Here is a 24,597-nt window from a genome sequence, read left to right as displayed (position 1 = left end):
TTGAATGTTTTTTATGTAGCTTATTTATTGTAGTTTTATTGTAATTTTCTTTCTTCTTTATCTTGGGCCTTAACATGTCCGTGTTAACTTGGGAATACATGCAATATTCAACTATGTGCAATACGCAACTCACCTACCTCATGGAATACTGACACCATGTCAATCCTATTATGTTACTGTGTTCACTTGGTCCTGTCACTCTGTCTGTCATGTATGTTGTTTATGTGAAGCAAATTTTCTTCCGGACAATAAAATGAATATTATCTTATCTTATTTTAATAAAATAAAGTAACACTAGGAGCTACTTTTTAATTCTGAACATATTTTTGTTCGTAATGTGGACTTGTTTCAGTAAAAATGGAGCTTACATGACTAGTGAACAAGCAATCCATCACCAATCAATGTTTAAACCGTCAGTTGAGTTTTTCAGTGGAGTTTGGTGCACTTCATGTTACTCACTTCTCTTGGGAACATGATTGAGGCCGCGACCCTCAGAACACTTGTCTCTGACATTTGCTGCCCGGCAAATGGGAGGTAACCCAAATGACTGGGTTAACTCCCTGCTGCACAGCTGGTGCTGAAGCTGAAGCCATGGGTGATAGCGGGTGTCAGTTGCTGCCAACGCCATGACTCCGCCTGTCCTCTCAGCCTAACAGTCGGTGCTGAAGCTGAAGTTGCTCCACCAGTAACTTCGGCATCGACGGACACCTCAGCTTCCTCGAGTGCTAGCATTGAAAGGAACAGCGGATTATCTGAAGTGAATCTCAGCTGTCTCCAATAAAAGTTTGTAAAACTATCCAGTGTAAAAATAGTAACAATGAATATGTGCACCCTTAGTGTTTTTATTATTGTGGGGCCATACTAGTAACCCCTTTACTTCATCAAACCACCATTTCAGCTCTGCCCAAAAAATCCTGAACACAGAAATGGTGAAAAACTGTTTAACACTCTAACTCCACAAATCAGTACTGCATAGTTCTGCAGCAATTCATTTTTTAACTTGTACAATGTGTTTAAAAATAAATCTCCCAGACTGTAAATACTTAAAACATTTAACAGAGTTTAGTTGGTGGCTAGTCAAATTTTTGGGAGGAATTAGGACCGACCTCAATATTTCTAGAATCCTGGCTACAGCTGTGTAAAAGACTGGATTTAATATTGAGTATGTATTTCAGGAGTTTGGATTATTCACACCAAAACCAATTAGGCTAGAGTTTATTTGGATTACTTTGATTCCCATGCAATGAAAGGCAACATCAATCCTGCTGGTTTTTCCTTAAACCTGTATTGACTGCTGTCAGGTGGTTCTCTTTCACATATTGAGTGACAAATTAAAAAGCTGTGGTAAAAAGGAAATAAACTTGAAAAGATTCATTTTGTCTATGGGGCATTTTAAAACTATTTATAAGCTCCAACTGCAACATGGTGGAGAAAATGTAGCCATGATGCAGCCACAATCATCCAGTTATAAACATGTGATATTATTGCTCTGTTTTTTATATATAAATGGAAAGTGCCCATAATGTGTTTTTATCTGTTTTTATGGATCTTTTGTCTGTTTCTTCACTCTTTTAAACCTTATATCTGAACTCTGAAGTGAACCTCCCTATTTCATAGTCAGTTATCTGTCCTGCTCCATCATTGCTCTCCACAATCATGTCTTTAGACTGAGCTCACTCATTCAAACAGCATTTTTTACTATGTCTGCTTACAGTATTTCTTTCTTTTCTTCTCTCTTTCATCCCTCTTCCACTGTTCTCATATCATTCTGTCACTCTTTCACCATTCCTTTACCTTTCTTCCACCTCCTCCTATCACCTTACCCACCCACCCCACCCCGTCCTCAGACAACACTGCCAGCATCGTATCTCGTCGGCGTGATGGCTTTAGCCAGGACAGAGACCAGGAGTTCTTCAGCCTGGTGCTGGTGGTGGCTGATGGTGGGGAGCCTCCTCTCAGCAGCACCACCACACTTTCCTTAAGGGTGTGTGTCTGCCAGAGGAACACCAGGGGGCGCAACAGCAACAACGTGTGTCAGGCGCAGGCTTTCCTGTCTTCAGCTGGCCTCAGCACCGGAGCTTTTGTGGCCATACTGCTGTGTATTGTCATATTATTAGGTAAGTTTGTATATGTGGTCCGTAATTGTCTAACTTACCTAGTGTGCTATATGTTTTCAATTCCTCACTGCTGTGTAATAATGTCACTCCCTTGACAAAAATACAATGATTATTACCTTGGTCCTCTTTTAAACATGCAAATTCTTCTCAAATCATATTAACGTTCTTTCATTCTAAAGAACTTTTGGATACAATACTTTAACTATACATGATTTGAATCATTTTTTAAAGCCGACCAAAACTCTATATTTTCTTTAAGAAATGGTGCATTTGCTGGTTACTTTTACATATTTTTTTTAATTTTCATGGCTTTCTTTTGAAAATGTGTTATACGTAAAAACTATTATAGCATCAAATTATTCTGAGACAATCACAATGATGCAGTCAGCGTATTACTTTCAGGTGATTCTGCTCAGGATCTCGTAAATGGACATCAGTGTATTTTATGGTACTTCCAGCCAACGAAGGACTAACCCATTTTATACATAGCTTTAAAATCATTGGTGATATGCTCATTTGTAGTAGCTAATTCACATTATTACAAGTACTTTTTGAATATGAGTCATTGCTTGCATTTAAATGTTTTTAAAATATGACATGGTAACCCAATAACTAATGGTATGCACCAATTGTACCCAATATAATGATAATGGCTATCAAGATTAGTGGAACTACATAAACAGTGATTGCAGTTAATCAACTGAGCAGGACATGGCATTCCAATGAAGTTACCTATCAAGCCAGTTGGAAGATAAGCATGTTATTTTCTTAGTAAATTATTTAAAGGTTTGTTAGGTTTTCTAATGTAATGAAAAGCCATTTGTAACACTAGTGGAGCTAGATAAGCAGAGGTGACAGCTAGACTACTGAGCAGATCATGGCATTAAGATGATACTGCCTATCAAGCCAGTGGGACAAGACATAGTAGTTTAGCTAGTTTAGTAGGAGATACATGATTGATATTTTTGCTTGGGTGAGTGTAGGATCTAAAAGCAGTTTAAAGGTAATGTAAGTCAGAGCTGAAGAATGGTGTCATCTGTCATGAGGCCCAGTAGATTTAAGATCAGTAAATCAACCACCAAATTAAACTTTCCTTGAAAAGCTTGTATTCAAACATCACTTGGGTATGTTACAGTCCTCAAGGCTTTAAATAATGCAAAAGACCTTTGTTTTCATTAAATGTGCAGTGGGAATTGGTCTTGTATTACATCGCTTACAGCCTTAGGTTACTGAACAATTCACGTCTCAACTGCTTACATTAGTAACAACCTGACCTCTTGCCCTTCTTGTGCTGTTGGTACTCAACTTAAAGTGGTGTTTTAGTTCATAGTTTGCTATGAGCTGACCTCTTGAGTATGTCTGTTGACCCTCTGTCTGGTGTCAGAAATGAACAGAGACAAACGTGACACTTTTATGAATGTAATTACACAATTGTGCATTAGTTTGATGCAATCAATAGTGTTGTCTTCTGAAAACCAGAAATCTGCCCTTATACTCAACTCTATGTTACACTTCAGGTAGACCGGGACTGCAGTGAGTGAGTTTTACTGAATCCTCAGATATGATGACCTCCTGTGACACAGGTGTCATTTACATGAACCTGAACCTTATTGGGACGCAGCAGTTTCCCAGATACCACATGATTTTGCTCCAAATAATATATGTTAATACAAATGTTTTTTGTTTGCTGGCCAAATTCTAACACTGCGTTTTCGTGCAAAAATGACAGGTATCCATAGCAGGAGTTTAATCCTGTTACCTCAATCCAAATACCTCCATCTGTAATAACCCTTACATACTGTTCGAGTCCAATTTGGCCCGTTTAAACTCAGCCAAATTGTCCCTGAAATTTGATGACTTTTCCTAAAGTGGCCCAAAATGCACAAAAATGAAAATGTTTTAAAATGTCATGATTTTGTATAGGTGCTGTACATTTTTGTTCCAGGTCAAATTTGACTATTCATTTTGTTAAATGAATAGTTCATAGTTTTAATAAGATAGTAGTTATGAGGATTTCTTTTTATGATGTAGCAGTGAAGACTGATGGCTCTAATGGTTATACAATAAACCCCACAGTTCATTTTCACTTTACATTAAATACATTTACATCATTATTGCTATGTTATATTTTCATTTCTTAGGTTTCTTCATCCTTTCATTTTCTTCATGATATTGTGTGATACTAGATGTTTTTTCTCCTAAAAAATAAACTCTCTCTGCTCTCTGAAACATGAATCAAGGTTTTATCACATTTATTGATCAGTCAGATCCACTATTGATGCTTTCTAAACACATCCGTGGTTCAACATTTGGTATAGACACTTTTTATTACATTTACATTTACATTTAGTCATTTAGCAGACGCGTTTATCCAAAGCGACTTACAAGGGAGAATAACATTCAAGCTACATTGCAACAGAGACATTAGTGTAACAATAAATAAATACTGCTAAGTAGTGCTAAGTAGTGCTAAGTAGTTGTAAGTTAAGAGTGCTAAGTAATTGTAAGTTAAGAGAGAAGGTACTCTCTGAAGAGCTGGGTCTTCAAGTGCTTTTTAAAGACAGAGAGGGAGGCCCCTGCTATGGTGGTTTTCGGCAGCTCGTTCCACCACCGTGGAACTACAAATGAGAATAACCTGGATTGCCGTGGTTGTACGGCCGGCAGACCCAGGCGACGCTCATTTGATGAACGTAGCATCCGAGGGGTAACATGTGCTCTTACAAGAGCATTTAAGTAGGTGGGAGCATTCCCAACAATCACTCTGTAGGCAAGCATAAGAGACTTGAACTTGATGCGAGCAGCTACAGGTAACCAGTGGAGCTTGATAAGCAGCGGAGTGACGTGTGCCCTCTTTGGCTGGTTGAACACACATTTCAGTACGTGGGCTGACTGTATGAGCCCCATAAGGGATGTAAGTGGGCTAAGCAGGCATGGGCATAAACAGGGCAAATTGCATTGGCCCCATATTGTTTCAGAAACATGGGCCCCACATGTGAAGACTATGTGGGCTTGCTTAATGGGCCCCATTTTAGTCCATTCTGATCCTACATAGAGCCCATATGGGCAAACATATGGGGCCTACATGGGTCTCACCCAGCTGGGCCCCTACTGAAACCCAGTCAGAACCCACTTAAAGCCCATATAGGCAAACACAGGTGGAGCTACCATGGAAACTGTGGACCCATATTTGCAGCCCAAATGCAACCCTTATGGGGCCCACATGGACATGCTGGCTAGGATAGTATTGGATTGCAGGAGAGTTACAAGCCTGCACAGGTAGAAATTAGGTTACAGCAGTTTGCACATGTTTGGTGTGGCCTATGTGCCTGGTAGTGGGACCCAATTTGATATCTTTTTATTGGACCCAAAATCCCTGGTGGCACCCCTGTCTATGACTCTTGTGTTTAGTTGCAGGATGCTATCAGGCTCAGTGTGACCATCTGCTCTTCCTATGATAGAATGCTGACGTAACTGCGTTATGTATTGACCTGTATGAAAACAAGGCCTCAATATATGTAGACAGAGTACAGTACATTTTTTTGGCATATTAATGTTTAACTAGGGGGAACCGTCATGACAATAAAAAGCTGAAAATTAATTATTAATCTCTCTCTTTTGGTTCCACATAACATGACCTAAGTATATGTCTTGTTAAGTATTATAAAATCTATTTATAATCCTCTTGATAGTTTCTTTGACAGAAGGCATCTAATGTTCTTTCTCTAGAATCCAATTCACCGTCATTATTTTGTTGATGTCATTGTTTTTCAGTTTTTCTTGGTATTTACATTTCTATCCCCTTTATTCTTCTTACCATTCCTCCATTACCTCTCTTCTGCTCTTTTCCCCTCCAGCCATAGTGATGCTGTTCACCCAGCTACGAAATAAGAAGGCCAGCAAAGAGCCCTTGATTCTTTCTGAAGAGGACATCAGAGAAAATGTGGTGACCTATGATGACGAAGGAGGCGGGGAGGAGGACACAGAGGCCTTCGATATCACTGCACTTCGAAACCCTAAAGCCTCTGAGTCTCGCAGGAAGTTCCACTCCTACCTCGACCGTGGATCGGGCCTGTACAGAGACGAGGACGAGGTCGAGGACGATGACGAGAGGATTGTGGTAGTGAGGAGGAGGAAAGCACAGGAGATGGAGTATGGAAACTACAGCCCGATGTCAGAACCCGCCTGGTTTGTCATTAACTGTGTTCCTCGAGAGATCAGCCAGTCAGCACCTTCGCTTCTGCTGGATGGACATGACATCATTCAACAGATCATTCAGCGGAAGGTGGCTGAGGCGGACTTAGACACAAGGGGCCCGCCGTATGACTCACTTCAAACATATGCCTATGAAGGACGCGGGTCCTTGGCAGGGTCAGTCAGCTCTTTGGGCCTGACTGCTGCAGTGCCAGACCTAAACTATGTTGATCTGGAAGACTGGGAGCCAGAGAGGCAAACTCTGGAACAAATTAGTGGAGAGCAGCTGGCTACAGACCAAGATAACTCTGACTCCTAAAAACTACCATCAGAAGTTTTTTGTTTGTTTTATTTTTGTTTGTTTTTCGTCACTTCTGAACAGATTCGCTGAAGCAAGTCGCTTTTATTTGCACCATTTAAAACTGGGTGCAAGGATGCAAAATCACTGCCACAAAAAGTTGGCAATTAAGAACTGTGATATGTGAAATCAGAGGATAAGAAAAGCCATTTACGTGTAACAGGAGAAGAGAAAATACACAGGCTGGAAGGAGACTCTGGTAGGAAAAGTTGTAGCTTGAGTGCTTTTCTGAAATGAGGAACAAAATGCAAACTGACAGACAACCTGCATTTAAAAAAAACACTGGTCAGTTTGCATATGCTTTTCTCCCTCCGCTCTGCTTGTTAGGTGTGTTAATGGAAAAAGTACAGCTAGTCCCCACCAAATGGATTCTGGTCTTGATCCTCACTATTGGTGAAACTCTTGTCATTTAAAACCCTGGCACAACTACTTGGGAGATGAATACCAAATTAGCATGGACCAGACATCAAGGCTCATACCATTCATTGGCTTGAATAATGGGAACATGGAATTTTACTGATTATTTATTAATATACACAAAGTTGAACCTAGGGTGACTGTCATCTAAGTGGTATCTAGAAATAAAGACTTAGAGAAAGATGATGGCACCAAGGGAAGGAGCACAAGTTGTAGATGTTCTAAAGGCCAAAGACAGTTATAAGCTGTTCCCCTAAAACTGATATCAATTATTATTATTTTCAAGGTGTAAGGTAAAGGAATTCTAAACATGTCTGAATACACAGTGATGGCATGCTCCTGAAGCGTCAGTTTGCCAGGTATAATTAACTGTAGGTTTCAAGAGAATGTCCTTAACAAACTGACAAGAATACAAGGTGATCTCTTTTAGCCCCTTTCCACTGCAGGAACATACCGGCCTGTAAACTTAACTACTCAAAAATGGTAGCTGTACTTGTTTTCTGCAATTTAAGCAAAGAGTTGATAACTGGATTGGTCTTTCTGCAGCTGTTCTTAACTGTTTTAAATCTTACATCACCAACTACATTATAACACCTACAGCATGTCTTACCTGCTATGCTGATGATGCTCTATTGTACAATTCAGTCTTTGACCTCAGTTAGAACCTGCTTATCTGACAATAATATTTGCATGAACAACCTTTAAAAGCTATATGAAGACAAGATGGATATTTGGTTACTAGACACCAACACCAAATGACATATAGTTTCAAAACTTATCAAATCTGAATGAGTTTAGAGAGTATTTTGAATTCTGATTTAATATTACGACACATTATTCTTCCACATGCAAAACATTACCTTTCAAGCTCGTCCTCAACTGGAATAATGTCTAAAAACTGATTCACTCTCTCACTTCATTGTAATAGATTACTCACAACACACAGGAAATATCAGAACTCTGCCAATGAGAGGAAGAAGTAGCAATGCTATTGTTACTGATTTGTTTTGTTTTTTTCACACATTGATGAACACAAGATAGTCAAGTCAATTTTATTTGTATAGCCCAATATCACAAATCATCAGGGGGCTTTACAGTCTCTACAGACTACACCCTTAGACTCCCTAAAGAAGTTCCCCTTTACTGGGGGAAAATGGAAGAAACTCAGGAAGAGCAACAGAGCAGGGATTCATGGGTTAAATACGGGCTATGTGGGTACTGACTGGGCATGGGCTTGAACTGGGCAAATTGTGCAGGTCCCACATGGTTTCAGTAACATGGGCCCCCACATGTGAAGCCCACGTGGGCTGACTGTATGAACCCCATAAGAGATGTAAGTGGGCTAAGCAGACATGGCCATAAACAAGGCAAATTGTAAGGGCCCCATATTGTTTCAGAAACATGGGCCCCACATGTGTAACTCACCCAGTTGGGCCCCACCTGAAGCCCAGTCAGAACCCACTTAAAGCCCATATGGGCAAACACATATTGTAGCCCAAATTTAACCCTGGACATGCTGGCTGGGCCAGGGAAGACAGACATGCAGTAGTTCAATCAATCAATCTTTATTTATATAGCGCCAAATCACAACAAAAGTTATCTCAAGGCACTTTACACATAGATCAGGTCTAGACTATACTCTTTGAAATAAATTAAATAGACCCAACATTTCCACATGAGCAGCACTTGGTGACAGAAGCAAGGAAAAACTATAAGTGGGCAGCCATCTGCCTCGGCCGGTTAGGGTTGGGAGGGAGAAGATGAGATGAGAGAGAGATGTTGCAAGAGACGTAGCAGGAGGACATAATGCATATGTGTACATGGGAGACTCACATCACATCTTTCACATACATAGGATAAGAGATGATAAAATACATTATTCACAGAGGAGATACAATATTATTATTATATTCAAACATTTTCACATTCTTTCCTGCTTTCAACTCCCTCTGAAAGGCCTATCCAAATATTTGCTGGACATTTTACATTTGTATTATAATTATGTCCTGTCTCATATAATTGCAGTAGTAAAATGATTGTTGTGTTGTAGTTGACGAGTCAGGGGTTTCCAGCACCACTAAGAGTACCTAGAGCTTGCATTCAATATCACCTCCTGAGCATTGCCCAAATTTAGTTCCAGGAACTTGTCCCCAAAGGAGAACAGAGGGAACAAAACCAGAACCCATGGCAAGGGCTACACATTACATTATGTTGCATTAAGTCTTAAGTCCCTGCAGTGGAAAAAGGCTATGTGTCGACGTCCACGTCTGGGAAACAGCTGGCAGGTATCCATTTTGAGCATTGACAAGGCTGCAGTGGCAAGTAGGGACATGGGCAGCATGTCTGAAGTGATACAAGTGGCACATACACTTAGTACCACTGACAAGTGACAAGTTAATAATCAAGATTGTTCAAGTTGCTTGCCAATTGCAAGACCAGACCAGGCTTTTCTGTCCTAACCTACCCCCACTTACCCCACCTCCCCTTTTCTGTCTCTCACTCTCCTGGTAACCTTGCTGACTTCTGTGAATATATGGACATTTGTATTTGAGTATGCATTTCTTTTTTCCAGGCTGAAAATCAGTTAAAGGACAGTATCATTTTCAGATCTTTTCAGATTGGAATTGAGTGACTGCGTTGACTGAAGAATAATCAAAACGACGGATGACATTAAGCCTATTTTCCCTGGTGTATATTTTTATTGATGAATAAAAAGATGACTGATTTCAGAAAAAAACAGTGTGCATCCATATGTGCAATCCTTGAAAAGTGCCAAAGTTTAGACTTATTTTCTATTAATAGGTCTAATGTAACAGATGGCCCATTCAAGATTCTCGTTATTCTGATAAGTATGTCTTTTCTCGATACCATCTGACCCTACACTGTCTCATACAAAAAAAACAATCACTTCTTGCTTTTTCTTTTTTTTCAGAGCTCTAGGTGGATTAATAGGGAAATTAATACCTCACACAAAGAGCCTGAAAAGTTTTCAATTGGGGCCACAGCAGTATTGTACATGTAATAATTGGCTTCAAACGCCTTAGAGTGCAGCTTTTACAGCCATCAAGGGATTTGTAAATCTGCCCAGGAAACAGTTTGCCTGTTGGTGTACCTACATAGCTCATCCGCAGAGGCCCAATAAAGAGACATAAATAAATCACTATTAAAGTCTTGTGTAAAGCCTTTCCAATGGTTAATACAGTCTATATTACAGGGGTGGTTATTTTAAATTAGTGGAGCTATTTAACATGGAGATATTCTGCCTTTTAACATCATATTTGTGGTGCATGTACAGCATGAAAAATGAGTATGTAAATCAAGTTCTTCATTCATTTGCCTTCATTTTATTTCATATTTAGAGAATTCTTAGGTTGCCTATTCCTAGGTGTTTCCTGGTTAATAATTGATCAGATAAAGGCGAAGAGGATTGAGTGGAGGAATGTTTTCAATACACACAAGAACATTTTTTATTTATTTTTTTTTATTTTTTGGACGCTTTGCCACCTTACAACTAATTATAAACCCTGTCCCTGCTTGCGCCGCTTATTTATTCAAGAGGTAATTAGGGTGGGTTGATGTACTTACTGTCTTTGAAAACAACAGTGACCTCAACGCATAGTTATTGTGGCTGGTGTAATAGCAGCGCTGAAAAGATGAATTATTCATGACAAATGTAATTGGGGTTCTGAGTGAAGACAGCATTTAACGGGCTTTATGTGGTAAACTGCAAATACCAGCTCTTTAACCAGCACGCTGACTGATGTGATTTCAGGGCCACTGTTCCTCTGGCAGACACTCACTAAATAAAGCTGCTATTGATTCTCATCAACAATTTTATCTTAGACGCACAAAAACCTTTGAGTTCTATTTTGCCGGAAGGCGCAAACAACATCTAGCATACCTCAACTTCCTAAACTTACACATGACTAGTGTATGCATGTGTGTTTGTGTATATGCATGTGTGTATTTAACAGGGTGACATGTTATTCTACTCTGCTGTTTTCTGGGAGCTGCATCACATCGCCAGTTCCGCCTTGTCTGGCACTCATCATGCTGTTGCACTGAGCCTAACATTAATGATCCTGGATAATTGGTATCATGAAAGCTGGTAATCAACTAGGGTTTTCCAGTACTGCGATGAGCATGAAAATCACTAACCCCAACACATTTAACTGACTTTACTGTGATTTTATGAGAAGCAAACAACATGTTTTGGCTTTAGCTTTTTCAGATTCGTTCAGCAAAACTGTTCGGCAATTTGCTGAGTGAACCTGAAGAAGCTCGAGGCAAAACACGCTGTTTAGAAACCCGCATGGGCAATGTGCTGGTGTTTCTTAAAGAGATGTCTACATCACATTCCCCAGTTGAGTAAGTTCCCATACATATGAAATATATAACTGTTAAGAGATAGTCTCAGTACAATAGAGAACAGTTATTGCATTTAACCCTTACATTCTGTTTGGTTCAAATTTGACCCATTTTAACATTTGGCAGCTGTAAAAACAGTCCGAATGTCTTTTTACCCTGAAATTTGATGACTTTTCCTAAAGCTGTCCAAAATGCTCAAAAATGAAAATATTAAAAAATACTTTTGCATAGATGCTACCAATGTTTGTCCATTGAGGCTGTTCTGGGTGAAGACTGATGGTTCTAATGGTAAGGGTTAAATGGCAGGAAAATAGGAGTTTATAAAAAGAAATGACCAAAAGAATAATAATAAAATACCATAAATGTATGATGGTTTATAAGAAGAACAGATAAAAGGAAACACTATAATTAAAATGTTATGATTAGCAACCGTACCATAAGAAGCTATCCCTTTCTTCTTGAATGACGTATACTTTTAGTACATTGTCATAAATGTCAGATATTTTACAATCTGATGTAATGTATGACTTAAAAGTACCATTTCACTGTTTCATATAACAACACTTTACAAATTACCCAAAGTTTATTTAAGTTTATTTATTGTTCTGTGTATTAAACAGAACAGAAAATGTAAACATTCTTAAAGTTTTATAAGTATTTACATTGTAGTTATTCTCAACAGACCATTACAACATAAGACCTGAAATGTTATTTTATTTAAACACCCACAACTTAAATTCAATGACATTTTTTCATATCAGCTAATATTATTGTCACAAAAAAAAACTATTTTAGTTTTTATGTTCTAATGTGGGCTAAGATCAGATTTTCATTTTATTACAACCATTAAAACCAACAATATTTATATTTTTGGTAATATATTATTTATAACGCTTAAGGTTTTTTTCAGTTGGTGTCCATAACATTTGTGGAAAAATTCAAGTCAAAATATGTTTATGATGAGGAGGTAGTATCGACCTTGTTAATGAGACACACCAGGACGGACTACTCCATCAATTCAAAGGCTGTGATCTTTGAAATCAGGGAGATGACCTTAGGATGGATTGCTTTTTTGTTGCTTTTTTCTCCACCTTGGAACTCTTGTCAGGGTTTATCTTGAAAAAGCACCTGTTGGATGAAAGCAACTGCAAATAAAAGGCAGCAACATCGTCTTGTCATTCTATTAATCTATTAATAAAACATATCATATCCCAAACCTAATTTCTGCCTAGGTTCCTGGTAAGGTCAATAAGTTACAACAGACTCACTCTAACCTCCTCTGCAAAGAAACACTTTCATTTACTGCAAGATTCAACCCATTGCTACAGTAACTTGATTAGATTAATTAAACTGAAGTACATTATGATTCATGTGTTTTTACTACAGACACATCTGCTACTGCTCGATAAGTTGAGCAGGGAATTTACATATTTATGATATATTATTCAGTTAATTTTGCTAGGGCTTGTATAATAACGTCAGGTTGATATATTCTGCATTTGGCATAGGTGTATAATGTCATAGAAATAAAAATGAAGAGAAAGACAGCAGATATAGCATCCGTCTTCAATAAGAGCAGTTACAGCATTACATGAGTGGGCCCTGGGGAGCCAGGCCTGCCCATCCAGGAAAATGGACCTAGAAATCAGCGGAAACACAGACGGTGTGAAACGGCCCAAGAGATTTAGAACGTATTTATACTTTTAGTTTTACTCTTTTTTTAAATCTCTGACATGTCTTTCTGTTTCTAAGAAGCCCAGCCAGCATGTCCATGTGGGCCCCATAAGGGCTGCAATATGGGTCCCAAGTGGGTTTCCATGGTGGCTTGACCTGTGTTTGCCCATATGGCCTTCAAGTTGGTCCTGACTGGGTTTCAGGTGGGGCCAAACTGGGTGAGTTACGCATGTGGGGCCCATACAATGTGCCTTGTTTATGCCCATGCCCACTTAGCCCACTTACATCCCTTATGGGGCTCATACAGTCAACCCATGTGGGCTTCACATGTGGGGCCCGCAAAATTTGCCCAGTTCAAGCCCATGCTCACTCAGTACCCATGTAGCCTGCTTTTAACCCATGTGGGGCCCACATGGACATGCTGGCTGGGAAGTTGTTTAAGAAGGTCTGAGTGTAACTAGTTAGTGATATGCTCAGATGTTAATTTGAGGCAGTTATTCAGAGTTTTTAACCATCATAGCAACTGTTTGACTTTCAACTGAATGCGTCGTTGTTGTCATGGTGGCGACAGCTGTCGAAAATACAAACTGATGTAGTTGTCCCTCCAAAAGTCTTACATTTTTTAATGTTCCACATTCATCTGGTCCTTTTTGTATTACATTATATAAATTAAATGGTGTCACCAACAAAAAACACTCACATTTATTTTACATTTGCTACTTTTTTTTCTAAAAAATAATCTTCTTTAATAGCTTAGGAGGAAGTGCAGAATCTCCTTGAATCACAGCGACGGTCACAAGTTAAACCAGATAGTAGGCTGGTCAAATCTGGTGAATACTAGCTGTCAGTCTACTTCACACAGCCACAAACTCAACTTTTACTTTCTCTACTTAATGACAAACAGATGAATTGGTTGAAAATAGGCCACTTTCTAATTGAGAATAATGGTATAAAATCAGCTGCACTGCCACCTTAGGCTACTTTTTGATCGCCACATTATAAGAAACATTAAAAGGTGAATGCTTCTTGCTGAGGGCAGTTTGACTTAGCTAAATGGTTCATATAAATAAACAAAGTTAGTATGTATTGATTTTAAGTCAAATGGATAAGGCTTTTAAGAGCCAGCTGCCGTCACTATGAGCAACCAACATGCCATCCTCTGCAAGCTCCTGTTAAGAGTCACTAGTTAAACTTAAACACCTGTTAGCGATCAAAACATTAAATTAAAACTTTAATTACAACTAAATCCTGTTTAATTTAGGATTGATGACATTTCTAAAGTGACATTATTACAGCCCTGAACTTTCCTGCAAGTAAAACGTTTTAAAGGTAGGAACAGGTTTCTGTTGTTTCATCTTTGTGTGCATATGAGACAGGTGGCCTACAATGAGCCAGCTACTACCTTTTGGTGATGCAATTTCTCTATCATATATTATATATGCTTTACATACAATTAACAAAAAATTACATTGCAGTCATGAGTGACAGTTGGTGCATTATTGTGTACAATTCAAGCATAGTTGAGCAGGTTGAACAGGGAGACAGTTGAGTCAAGATGGTGCTCTGGAGGGGTGGGGGGTTCTTTCTGTGCCGTGTCTGAATACGAGTAACAAGAAAAAGCAAGCTGAGGCACAAGAGGACAGACAAGGTGAGATGGAGAATAAAAAAGACAAACAATCGAGAGAGGAACCCCCAGTGGACCTCCGGGTATACCAACTCTCTCACACATACACTTGGTTATTCCAGTGTTACCTTATTTGATATTGTTTGTTCTACCGATATTTTAAATAGATAATGTAGAAAACGCGTTGTAAAAGTTTTTGGAAATAGTTTCAGCAAATTAAAGTTTGACAGATTTTTTTAGGTTCTTCGCAAAGATCCCAACAAGCACAATAGACAAACTGAGAGCAAGAAAGAGTAGCCTCCAATGACTACTAGCCCATGTGGACCTCCAGGTATACCAACTCTCTCACATACATACACTTGAATTCAGTTTTGCCCACTCTGATACAGTAGCAATATTTACATGCAGCTTAATAATTCATGAATAGGACTGATTGTAATGATGTCATATATCAGAGTGGAGAAAGATGAATGGCCACAAGTATATTACTTTTCTAAGCAGATCCAGGGCCTGGATCATCTGTTAAATGTAGACTAGAGAAAACAGTTCTTGGTTGTTATTAATCTCTTCTGTGTAGAATCATTGAAATTGCTTATATTTCTTTTGTCTTGTTTTTTAGAATTGAATTTAAAATCCTTCTCCTCACTTTCAAAGCTCTTAATGTTCAGGCTCCATCATATCTTAAAGAGCTTATAGTACCTTATGTACCTACTAGAACACTGCGCTCCCAGCACGCAGGCCTACTTGTGGTTCCTAGTATCTCTAAAAGTAGAATGGGAGGCAGAGCCTTCAGTTATCAGGCTCCTCTCCTATTGAACCATCTCCCAGATTTGGTCCACAGGGCAGACACCCTCTCTATATTTAAGAGTAGGCTTAAAACTTTCCTTTTTGATAAAGCTTATAGTTAGCCAGCTCCTAGTTTATGCTGCTATAGGCTTAGACTGCCGGGGGACTCCTACCTCCATGATGCACTGAGCTCCTCTCTCCTCCTCTCTCTCTCTCTATCCATCCATCTATATCCAATAACATTCATGTACTATTAATGCATTCAATAACCTACACTTCTTCCCCAGAGTTGTCTGTACTTTCTCGTCTCACAGGTAATCTGGGCCTGTAGACGTCCGGATGACAGACTCCAGTCCCGGACCTTCTAGCTTCAATGTTTATTTTCTATGTGCTTCTCTCTCTCTCCTATTCTTCCTCTCTCTCCTCTCTACCCCAACCGGTCGATGCAGATGTTCTCCCACTTTGAGCCTGGTTCTGGTTCTGAGGTTTCTTCCTGTTAAAAGGGAGTTTTTTCTTGCTACTGTCGCTAAGTGCTGCTCATGTGGGAATGTTGGGTCTCTTTAAAATTAAAACCTGAAGAATTCGGTTTAGACCTGCTCTATGTGTAAAGTGCCTTGAGATGACTTTGTTGTGATTTGGTGCTATACAAATAAAGATTGATTGATGATTGATTGCTAACAGATATTTCTAATTCAAGGTTTTTGTAATTAGGGCAAACTAAAGACATAAAACAGAGGGAACAGATTTCTTTAGTGTTGAGTTATTATTACAGGGGAGTGTAAAAGAAAGCATCTTGTACTTTGAAGCTGCAGGAGTAGAGTGTTTTGTTTAAAAAGGTGTCTGACCATTAAAAATGTGTTATATCACACCAGTGCAGTCCTTGTGTTCTGTATTTACTAGTATTATACAATTTTTTAATGAATTTTGGAAGACATTATTATTCATCTGCTGAGGCACTGTCCATGGTGTTGGGAAAAGTGTGTTACATAGGTGTGCCTACCTACGCGCTGAAATAATTGTCTCCATCCTGATCAAAATTGCAGTGGTGTGTGTATAAGCACATACATGTCTGAGTGCATGAACGTGCAGTACACTTAAGGGTCGTGGTTTGGGGTAAATCAGATCCACTCATCACGCTTAATTTATTCACATTGTATTCAGCATATGTTCCATTCTTTAGTTTTCAAATGCCATGGAGGGTGTCCGTCTGTAGAGGCTTGATGTTATCAGGTAGTCATGTCCTTCATGATTCTGTTAGAAGAATATAATGAATGTCAGGCCAGGTCAATGTTATTTATAAACTGGAATCAATCTGATCAATAGGACTTAAACCAGCTGAATGCAGTTCCTTTAATCCCAATAAAATGTTTCAGTTTCAGTAATAGGTGGTGGTCGGTGGTATCACATGCAGCATTAGGATCTAACAAGACAAGTAAAGAGAGAACTGGTTCGTCCAATGCAATTAGGAGGTCATGGGCAACTTTCACCTGTGATGTGTCTGTGTTATGGTGCTACTCTGAATTCTGATTGAAAATCCTCAGATAAGCTACTGTTGTGTAGAAAGTCACACAACTGATTGGCAACTGCTTTCTCAATGATCTCAGAGAGAAAGGGGAGGTTAGATACAGGTCTATAATTGGCTAAAACACCTGGATCAAGTGGGCTTTTTAAAAAGAGGTCTAATTACAGATACTTTAAAGGACTGTGGTACATAACCTGTTACTAAAGACAGATTGATCATATCTAGTAAAGAAGTGCTAACTAAGGGTAAAACTTCTTTAAGCAGCGTACAGTAGTTGGGTTAGGGTCTAAGAGACAGGTTGATGGTTTAGATGAATAAATCATTGAAGTTAGTTTAGGAATGTCAATTTGGGAAAAAATAAATATATATCAGGATTTACAGCTGTTTCTAGAATCCCAGTTTTAAATTTTGTCTCTAAAAGTTAAAATGCATATTAAAGAAGCTCATGGAGAGCTATAGGAAAACATCAAGAAAGAACAGTAGAGATCGATAGAGTTAGTGCTGAAAAGGAACCTAGGAACCCAGGGCTGATTTATGTTCCTCAGTTAATGATGAGTAATACACAGGGCCTACTAGATGTTATAATACTTTCTTGCTGGACTAAGCAAGATTCTTCCAGTTTGGTGGAACACCATATCCTTTTAAGTTTTTGCAACCACTTCTCACTGCTTGACTTTATACTTATGTAAAGGCTTGAACATAGTAGTAAAAGCCTTAAATGCTGTTTAAAACCCACTTATGGATTTTTAAAACATTTATTGTATTCATTAAAAGAAGATTTAACTTGTTTTCACCATTCTGACAGTATTAAACCATGTCTAACTTGTGAAACAACAACCTGAATATCAAAAAGCTTCCAGAGACTGTTTAAAATAAAAAGTCAGAAAGTTTGGGAATTGTTTGGGGGATGATTTCACTGCCATATACAGGTTTCACAAATCAGAAATTGTGTCTCAAACAATCAGAATTGTGTCTGGATTCATATAATTCAGAGATCAAATCTAACTATAGTTGCTTTTGGTAGAATAACCGTTTCAAAAATGCAGGAAAAACTGATAAAAAATTGCCTCACTGGCCTTCAGCGCCACCTTAAGGAATCTGGGAGTTATCTTTATCAGGATATGTCCTTTCAACTCCCACATAAAACACATTTCAAAGGCTACCTTTTTTTTTTTTTTTTACCTCATTGCAAAAATCAGGCACAACTTGTTTCAAAAAGATGCAGAAAAACTAGTCATATGTTTGTTACTTTTAGGCTGGATTATTGCAATTCCTTATCATCAGGATACCCTAGCAAGTGTTTAAAGACCCTGTGGTCCAGAATGCAGCTGCTCATGTACTGACAAACAATCTGGAAAAGAGATCATATTTTCCCCCATTTTGGCTTTGCTGCACTGTGTCCCTGTAAAATCCAGAATTAAATTTAAATTTCTTGTCCTCGCCTACAAAGCCTTTAATGGTCAGGCACTACCATATCTTAAAGAGGTCATAGTACCCTATTACCCCACACTCCTAGCACTCCTAGAATGTACGCTAATTTGTAGTTCCAAGAGACTTCAGCTATCAGGCTGAAACATCTCCCAGTCTCAGTAAAACGTTTTCTTTTTTGATAAAGCTAGTTTAATTTTTTATTTTATTTAAGTTTGGGCTGGGCTTGCCTAGTTATGCTGCCATAGGCCTAGACTGCTGGGGGTTTATTTGATGCACTGAGCTCCTCTCTCTTCCTGCCTCTCTTCATCCATTTACATTCATGTAACATTAATGCATTTTACTAACTTAACTTCTTCTCATATCACAGGTTCTTATTGATTGGAGCCATACCTCATCCTGCTCACCCATGCATGCTGCTATTATTATTATATTTGGTCATACTACTATTATTATCAGTGTTGTTGTTATCATGCTTTACTTTTATTTTATTTTATTCAGATGAGATGATTTTAGTAATTCAGAACAGCAACATATTACTAGTTATAAATTATCATATTCATATTATCAGGGTCTCTCTGCATCTCTCTGTCCAGTATCAGTTCTGTTGTAGCAGAGTGTAACTTTGTAAGACTCCAGGCTAAAATATTCTTCTTCTAGTGTCAATTATGCTAATGATTGAATTTTATAAATGCTCTCCACCTCATGAACAGCTGGCATTCATCAGGCTGAAACAAGTGATTTTGTGCAGTTAAGAGATTTTGTTGACTCTGACTTGAAACACTCATGAGAGTAAAAAAAATGTTAAAAAAATTAAAAATCAGAAAGACTTAACGTTCAAAAAACGTTCTCACTAGAGTGACCTTCTACGTTTCATTGCCAGGTGTTTGGCTAATACCTATACCAACTTATTATACTTACTTATACCCATTATCCCAAATTCATATTATCTTTACAATGAATCAATTTTAACTTAACATTTATTTTCCATTTTATACCCTTTTTAAAATAAATATGTCTTATTGCCTTTTTCTATTCAGATGTATGACAGTAACAGTTTGTTCTTTTTAATATGGTTCTTCATCCTCTCTTGTATGGTAGGATAACCCTAACCCTAACCATGTGCATGCTAGTTGAATGCACATTTCTAACTGAAAAAGTTTCATATCAACATATATACAAACACAACATATTTGTCATTGGTGAGCTTAAATTTTTAACAGGGAAGCAAAATTGTGCATATTATTGTATATATAAATACACAGGGGCACTGACTAAACACCCACACATTAGATACAGTATCAACACAAGCTCTGATGCTGTGTTTGTGTCTAAGTTGCAGTCTGAATTAACAGCAGCAGCAGGGTCTCCCTGTTCTGGCCTCTGCACTATAATGTTGTCGGGAGGGGTTGCTTGTACGTGTGCAAATGCATGAAAACTGTTTTTGATTTCCTGGCTCCTACAGAATCACACATAAACTAATGAATGCTAAAGTTGCACTGCACACATGCTAGCAAGCCCCAACTGATGAACCTGTGGAGGTGAGGCAGCATGAGTAGAAAAACTGAAGACATGTTTAGCTTTTTTTATTTATTTATTTTTAATAATTTCAGAGTTTGCTGAGCCTTGGAAACAAGTGATCACTAGTCTGATGAATTGTAGGTTAATGCAATTCAAGTAGCATGTTTTAAATGTATTTAAATAGTTTCATATGGATGTATGTTAATAAAGTGGAAGATATGGTTTATTATTCGGTGTGAAATTAACAAAATCCAGTCGTAGATCAAGAGGGAGAGATATCATTAATGCTCTGATTCATTCACACCTTCACCTTCAGCCACGTCTCACACATAAGCCTGACTGATATATTTTAATTTTACATTTCATTAATAATGAATAATAAATAATAATTCATTTAATTTATGCACACTTTTATACAACACTTTTGATTCATAGTGAAACTCAAAGTGCTACTATATTAATAACATAAAGAAAATAGTATAATAAGATGAAAAAGTCCTTGATTCGAAAGCTTTCTTGGGCCTTCAAAAGAGACTAGGGTCTGGGCTGCCCTCAGATTGGTTGGTTAGGAATGCTGTTTTTGATATGCTAGAAAGATATTTGCACAGATGTCTTATGTTTTCATCAAAAGTTAGCTGAGGATCAAACTTTAAACCCATATTAGTGACTGAGGAGGAAAGGAAGATGTCCTGGCTGTCAACGTGGAGATAAGGTATGGGGGAATGACTGAATCTGGTGTGGAGTGCAAATAAGGAGAGCTTCAGTGTTGCTGCTGTTTAAGCAGTGGAAACGTGTGCTCTTTGTGGTCTTTTTCTCAAGATGGATGCTTAGGCATGCATGATGGCTTGGGGCAGTTTTGATGTACAGCTGGGTATCATAAGCAAAACAGTGAAAGAACATCCCATGTCTGCTGATGAATAGAGGGTAAACAAGACGGGGCCTAGAACTGACCCTTATGGAACAGCACAGGTGACTGGGAGTAATACAGGGTGTCCTTAAAGTCTCTTTACAATTTAACACATTTATTACAAAAGCAAATGAATAGACAAATCTGTTGAAATGTAATCATTTAATACACCTCTATATGGGCACCATTAGTTGCATGAAGCACATCAAGACGGTACTTGATTTCTTGCCATGTTGGCTGTAGCAGAGCCTCATCAATGGTGGCAATGGCATCAGTGATCTTTTGCTTCAGGTCGTTGATGTCCCATATCTTTGTTCCATACACGATACACGAATGCAATGTGATTAAAAACTTTGATAACCACTGAGTACATAGAACAAATCTGATTAACATATCTCATCAATTGCTTTTGTAATGAATTTTTTTAAATTGTAAAGAGACTTTGTGGACATCCTGTACATCCTCCCAGTGAGACTTACTCAATCCTACTCAAAAGGTGTGACTGAAACCACTGAAGTGCAGAATGTGACAGTCCAAGGGTGGTGTGGAGGCACTCTAAGAGGATAGTGTGGTCCACAGTGTCGAATGCAGCGCTCGATACAAGGAGAATCAGGATAGAAAAGGATGCATGAGCTGCCATCAGCAGATCATTCACAACTCTGAGCAGAGCTGTTCAGTGCTGTGTGCTGAAAGATAACTTGACTTTTCACATAGGTTGTTGTGTTTAAGGTGGTCCTCAAGCTCAGAAGCAACTAACTGCTCCAACACCTTGGACAGGAAAGAGAGGTTGGAGATAGGTCTTTAGCTGACAAGAACTTCTGGATCGAGGTTGGGCTTCTTGAGAATGAGGCAGATGACTGCAACCTTATGGGCAGATGAAACACTACCAGTCTGAGGGGAAAGGTTGACAGTTTGAGTGATCAGATGTTTCAGAATGAGGATGTATGGCTTGAGGAGGGCAAAATACAGTATAGAAGGTGATCTCCCAGACAATGACAGGAGGAAGCAGACAGGAAGCACTGGACATCAGAAAATGGAGGTTGTTGACCTTGGCTCTGAAAAAGTCTATTAATCTTTTCTGTAGCCTCAATAGGGGAAGATGATTGGGGCTTTAGGAAGTGATTCATGGTTGGAAAAAAGGTACAAGCCAGGAAGTCCATAGTCATGATGGCCTGGTCAGTGCTTTTCTAGTTCAAAAAAGCATGAGTAGGAGCTGATAGCAGCGTCAACTACTACTACTGAGATCGCCTTGAGGTCAGACAATCCCAGATCACAGACCTGTAAGTTATTGTTGGGGTGGAGTCAGTGATAACCAAAGGCTGTTTTTGTCAGCTGTTTCATTTACACTAGTCAATTAAAGCTGGTTAAATCCAAACTGTGATCCATTGCATTGTGTTTGGCTTGTTTTTTTCAGCACTGTGATAACAAGTAATGAACAACTGCTTCAGTGTGGAGCCTTGTTTCCGCTAGGGACAAATAATCATGCCTTGATACCACATTAGATGGACCAAATTCAGGTAGCTTTAGAGTAGGTTATGTTGTGAATTCAAATACATATTGATAAGAGTCCTTATGAGCATAAAGCTTAGGCTTTTGTTTTGACAGCAGTCCTCACCATTTTATGATGTGCATTATGATAGAGCAAAAGGCATTTCTGGAAATTGGCTATGCCAAAAACAAGGCTCAAAAATATCAATTGACATCCCTTTATGTTATGATCCACTAAAGTTAGGCATGATATGAGATGAATAAATCCCTGATTTTGTTATCTTTGCTGCTATCTTTACTATACAAACCATTTGGAGATCTGCACTCGTCTATTTCTCATTGCTTTTGTCATACCCTTGTTATGCAGTCTGTTCTCTTTTCCTCCCTCCACCATGTGCCTCTGCCTCTGTTCTCTCCATTGTTCCCCCCAGTGACTGTGTGCAGTGTCAGTGTCCGAAATATATTAAGACTGGGGTTTTATGGACTTCTCTAGTCCCTGATGTCTAACTGGATTAGAAGTGACTCCTACAGAGAGGAGGACAAATTATGTTAGAAACCTCTTTGTGTTTCATCCATGTTGTGAAGAGACTGATGACTCGAGCTTCAGAGAGAATCGCTGCTGGTGAACAAAGTTAACAAACAACTGGTGATTTGAATTCTGATGAAACTAATGTAACAGATAACTAGTCAACCTAAACCCAAATACAGACCACATGCTGTCTTGTACTGTGCAGCTTAATGTTAAGATATTCCATTTGCTGCCTATTTCCATAACAATAGGCTACAGATGGTGCCTGGGTGAAGGCATTTATTTTCTTTGTGGCTTTGTGTCATACTTTGAAGGTCCAGTCACACCAGGAAGTAGCAACATTTTAGCATCAATCGTTTATGCAACATCACAAAAGAAAGGGTGTACGAAATGCTTTCAAAGCAACTTAACCTGTCCAGCAGAGCTGAATTTGAGACACAAACCTAAACTGAGACCTGAGGCTAATTTTCTTTATATTTTTTCTTCAAAGACAAAGTTATAAGTTGCTTTGGAAATATTTTCTCACACATAAAACTTAACTTATCTGACAATGACAATAGACAATAATGGCCCATCAGCACAACCCATCATTTTTACAGGCTGATTATCCATAGGTTTAGTGGCAATACACACACTGCAGTGAACTATCAGCATGTAACAATTTGGCATCTTAAAATAATTAACGACCATCCCTGCACATTAACCTTTTTCCCAATATCAGCCGGGTGAATGTGGCTGGTAAATTCGAACAGTCCTTCCCAGCTGAACTTATCAACGGTCTAAAGACTTTGAATCCAGAACAGAACTTTGTACAGGCGATCTTGATGATTTTTAAGTTTAAGGAAGTTTTTTTAAGTTTAAGGAAGTTTTCATCTGTTGTCACAAGGTCAGATGCTTCCCTGAATTATTGTGTATTTTCTGAAGCTCCTCTTTTGTATGTTTCTGCTTTTTTTCATCCCTCACTGACCACCAGCTCACCAGGCTAATACTAACTCATTGTCTACACTCGGAGAGACCGAATTTTCTTATTCAGTTATGTTATGTCCCAACACAGGTGCATGAGCCATTGTGCGAACCCATGGGCTTCAGGTTGCTGAACTTTAGCTCTCAGTCACTAATAACACAAACACTAATAACAGACTTAAAGGGGTACTCCATACATTTAGTACTAGACTTCAGTCCCGTTCCCATTAAGAAAGTTCCAGGTAAAATTTAGGAGGTGGGAACTTTAGAGGAACGTCCTCTCACTCGGTCCTCTCAGCCATTGTGTCTCCATTGCAGAGTAAGACCTTGATAGGACCCACCGGACTCTGGAGGTGACCTAATCATTCTTGCAACAGTTTTGATCGTCCCGTAATCATTGTGCGACAGATTTGACCGCCACGTCACCGAGGCGAATCACCAGAAGCATACAACTCGACAAAGAAAACAACAACGAAGAGGTCAACATACATCTACTTGTCCATCTCCATCTTCTGCTACTACTCTTCTCCTGCTGGGTTTTTAAAATGGTGCTTATTTTGGCGCGTAAAAGTTCCAGCAAATTATCCTTTAGGGGCGGTTCCTGCTATAGAGAAGCGCCACTGGTCAGAGGCCCAGATTTCTTTACTAATAGTCCCTAGCTCCAAAATCAATGAATCTTACATTTTCCATGATGCAACTATGCA

The 24,597-nt window shown here is 38.8% G+C and overlaps 1 protein-coding gene across 1 annotated transcript in view; it reads left to right on the top strand.

Annotated features, from left to right (window-relative positions):
* The window catches only part of LOC133990698 (cadherin-18-like), a 198,673-nt gene extending 192,046 nt beyond the window's left edge, over positions 1-6,627 (top strand). The window contains exons 10-11 of the mRNA XM_062429098.1: positions 1,848-2,117; positions 5,972-6,627. Of these exons, the coding sequence (XP_062285082.1) occupies positions 1,848-2,117; positions 5,972-6,627 (926 nt within the window). The remainder of the gene's footprint in view (positions 1-1,847; positions 2,118-5,971) is intronic.
* Positions 6,628-24,597: the final 17,970 nt, after the last annotated feature.

This window comes from Scomber scombrus, chromosome 11, assembly GCF_963691925.1.
Source record: "Scomber scombrus chromosome 11, fScoSco1.1, whole genome shotgun sequence".
Classification (NCBI taxonomy): domain Eukaryota; kingdom Metazoa; phylum Chordata; class Actinopteri; order Scombriformes; family Scombridae; genus Scomber; species Scomber scombrus.
The sequence above is the reverse complement of the archived record's forward strand: the minus strand, read 5'-3'. Positions and strand labels throughout refer to the sequence as shown.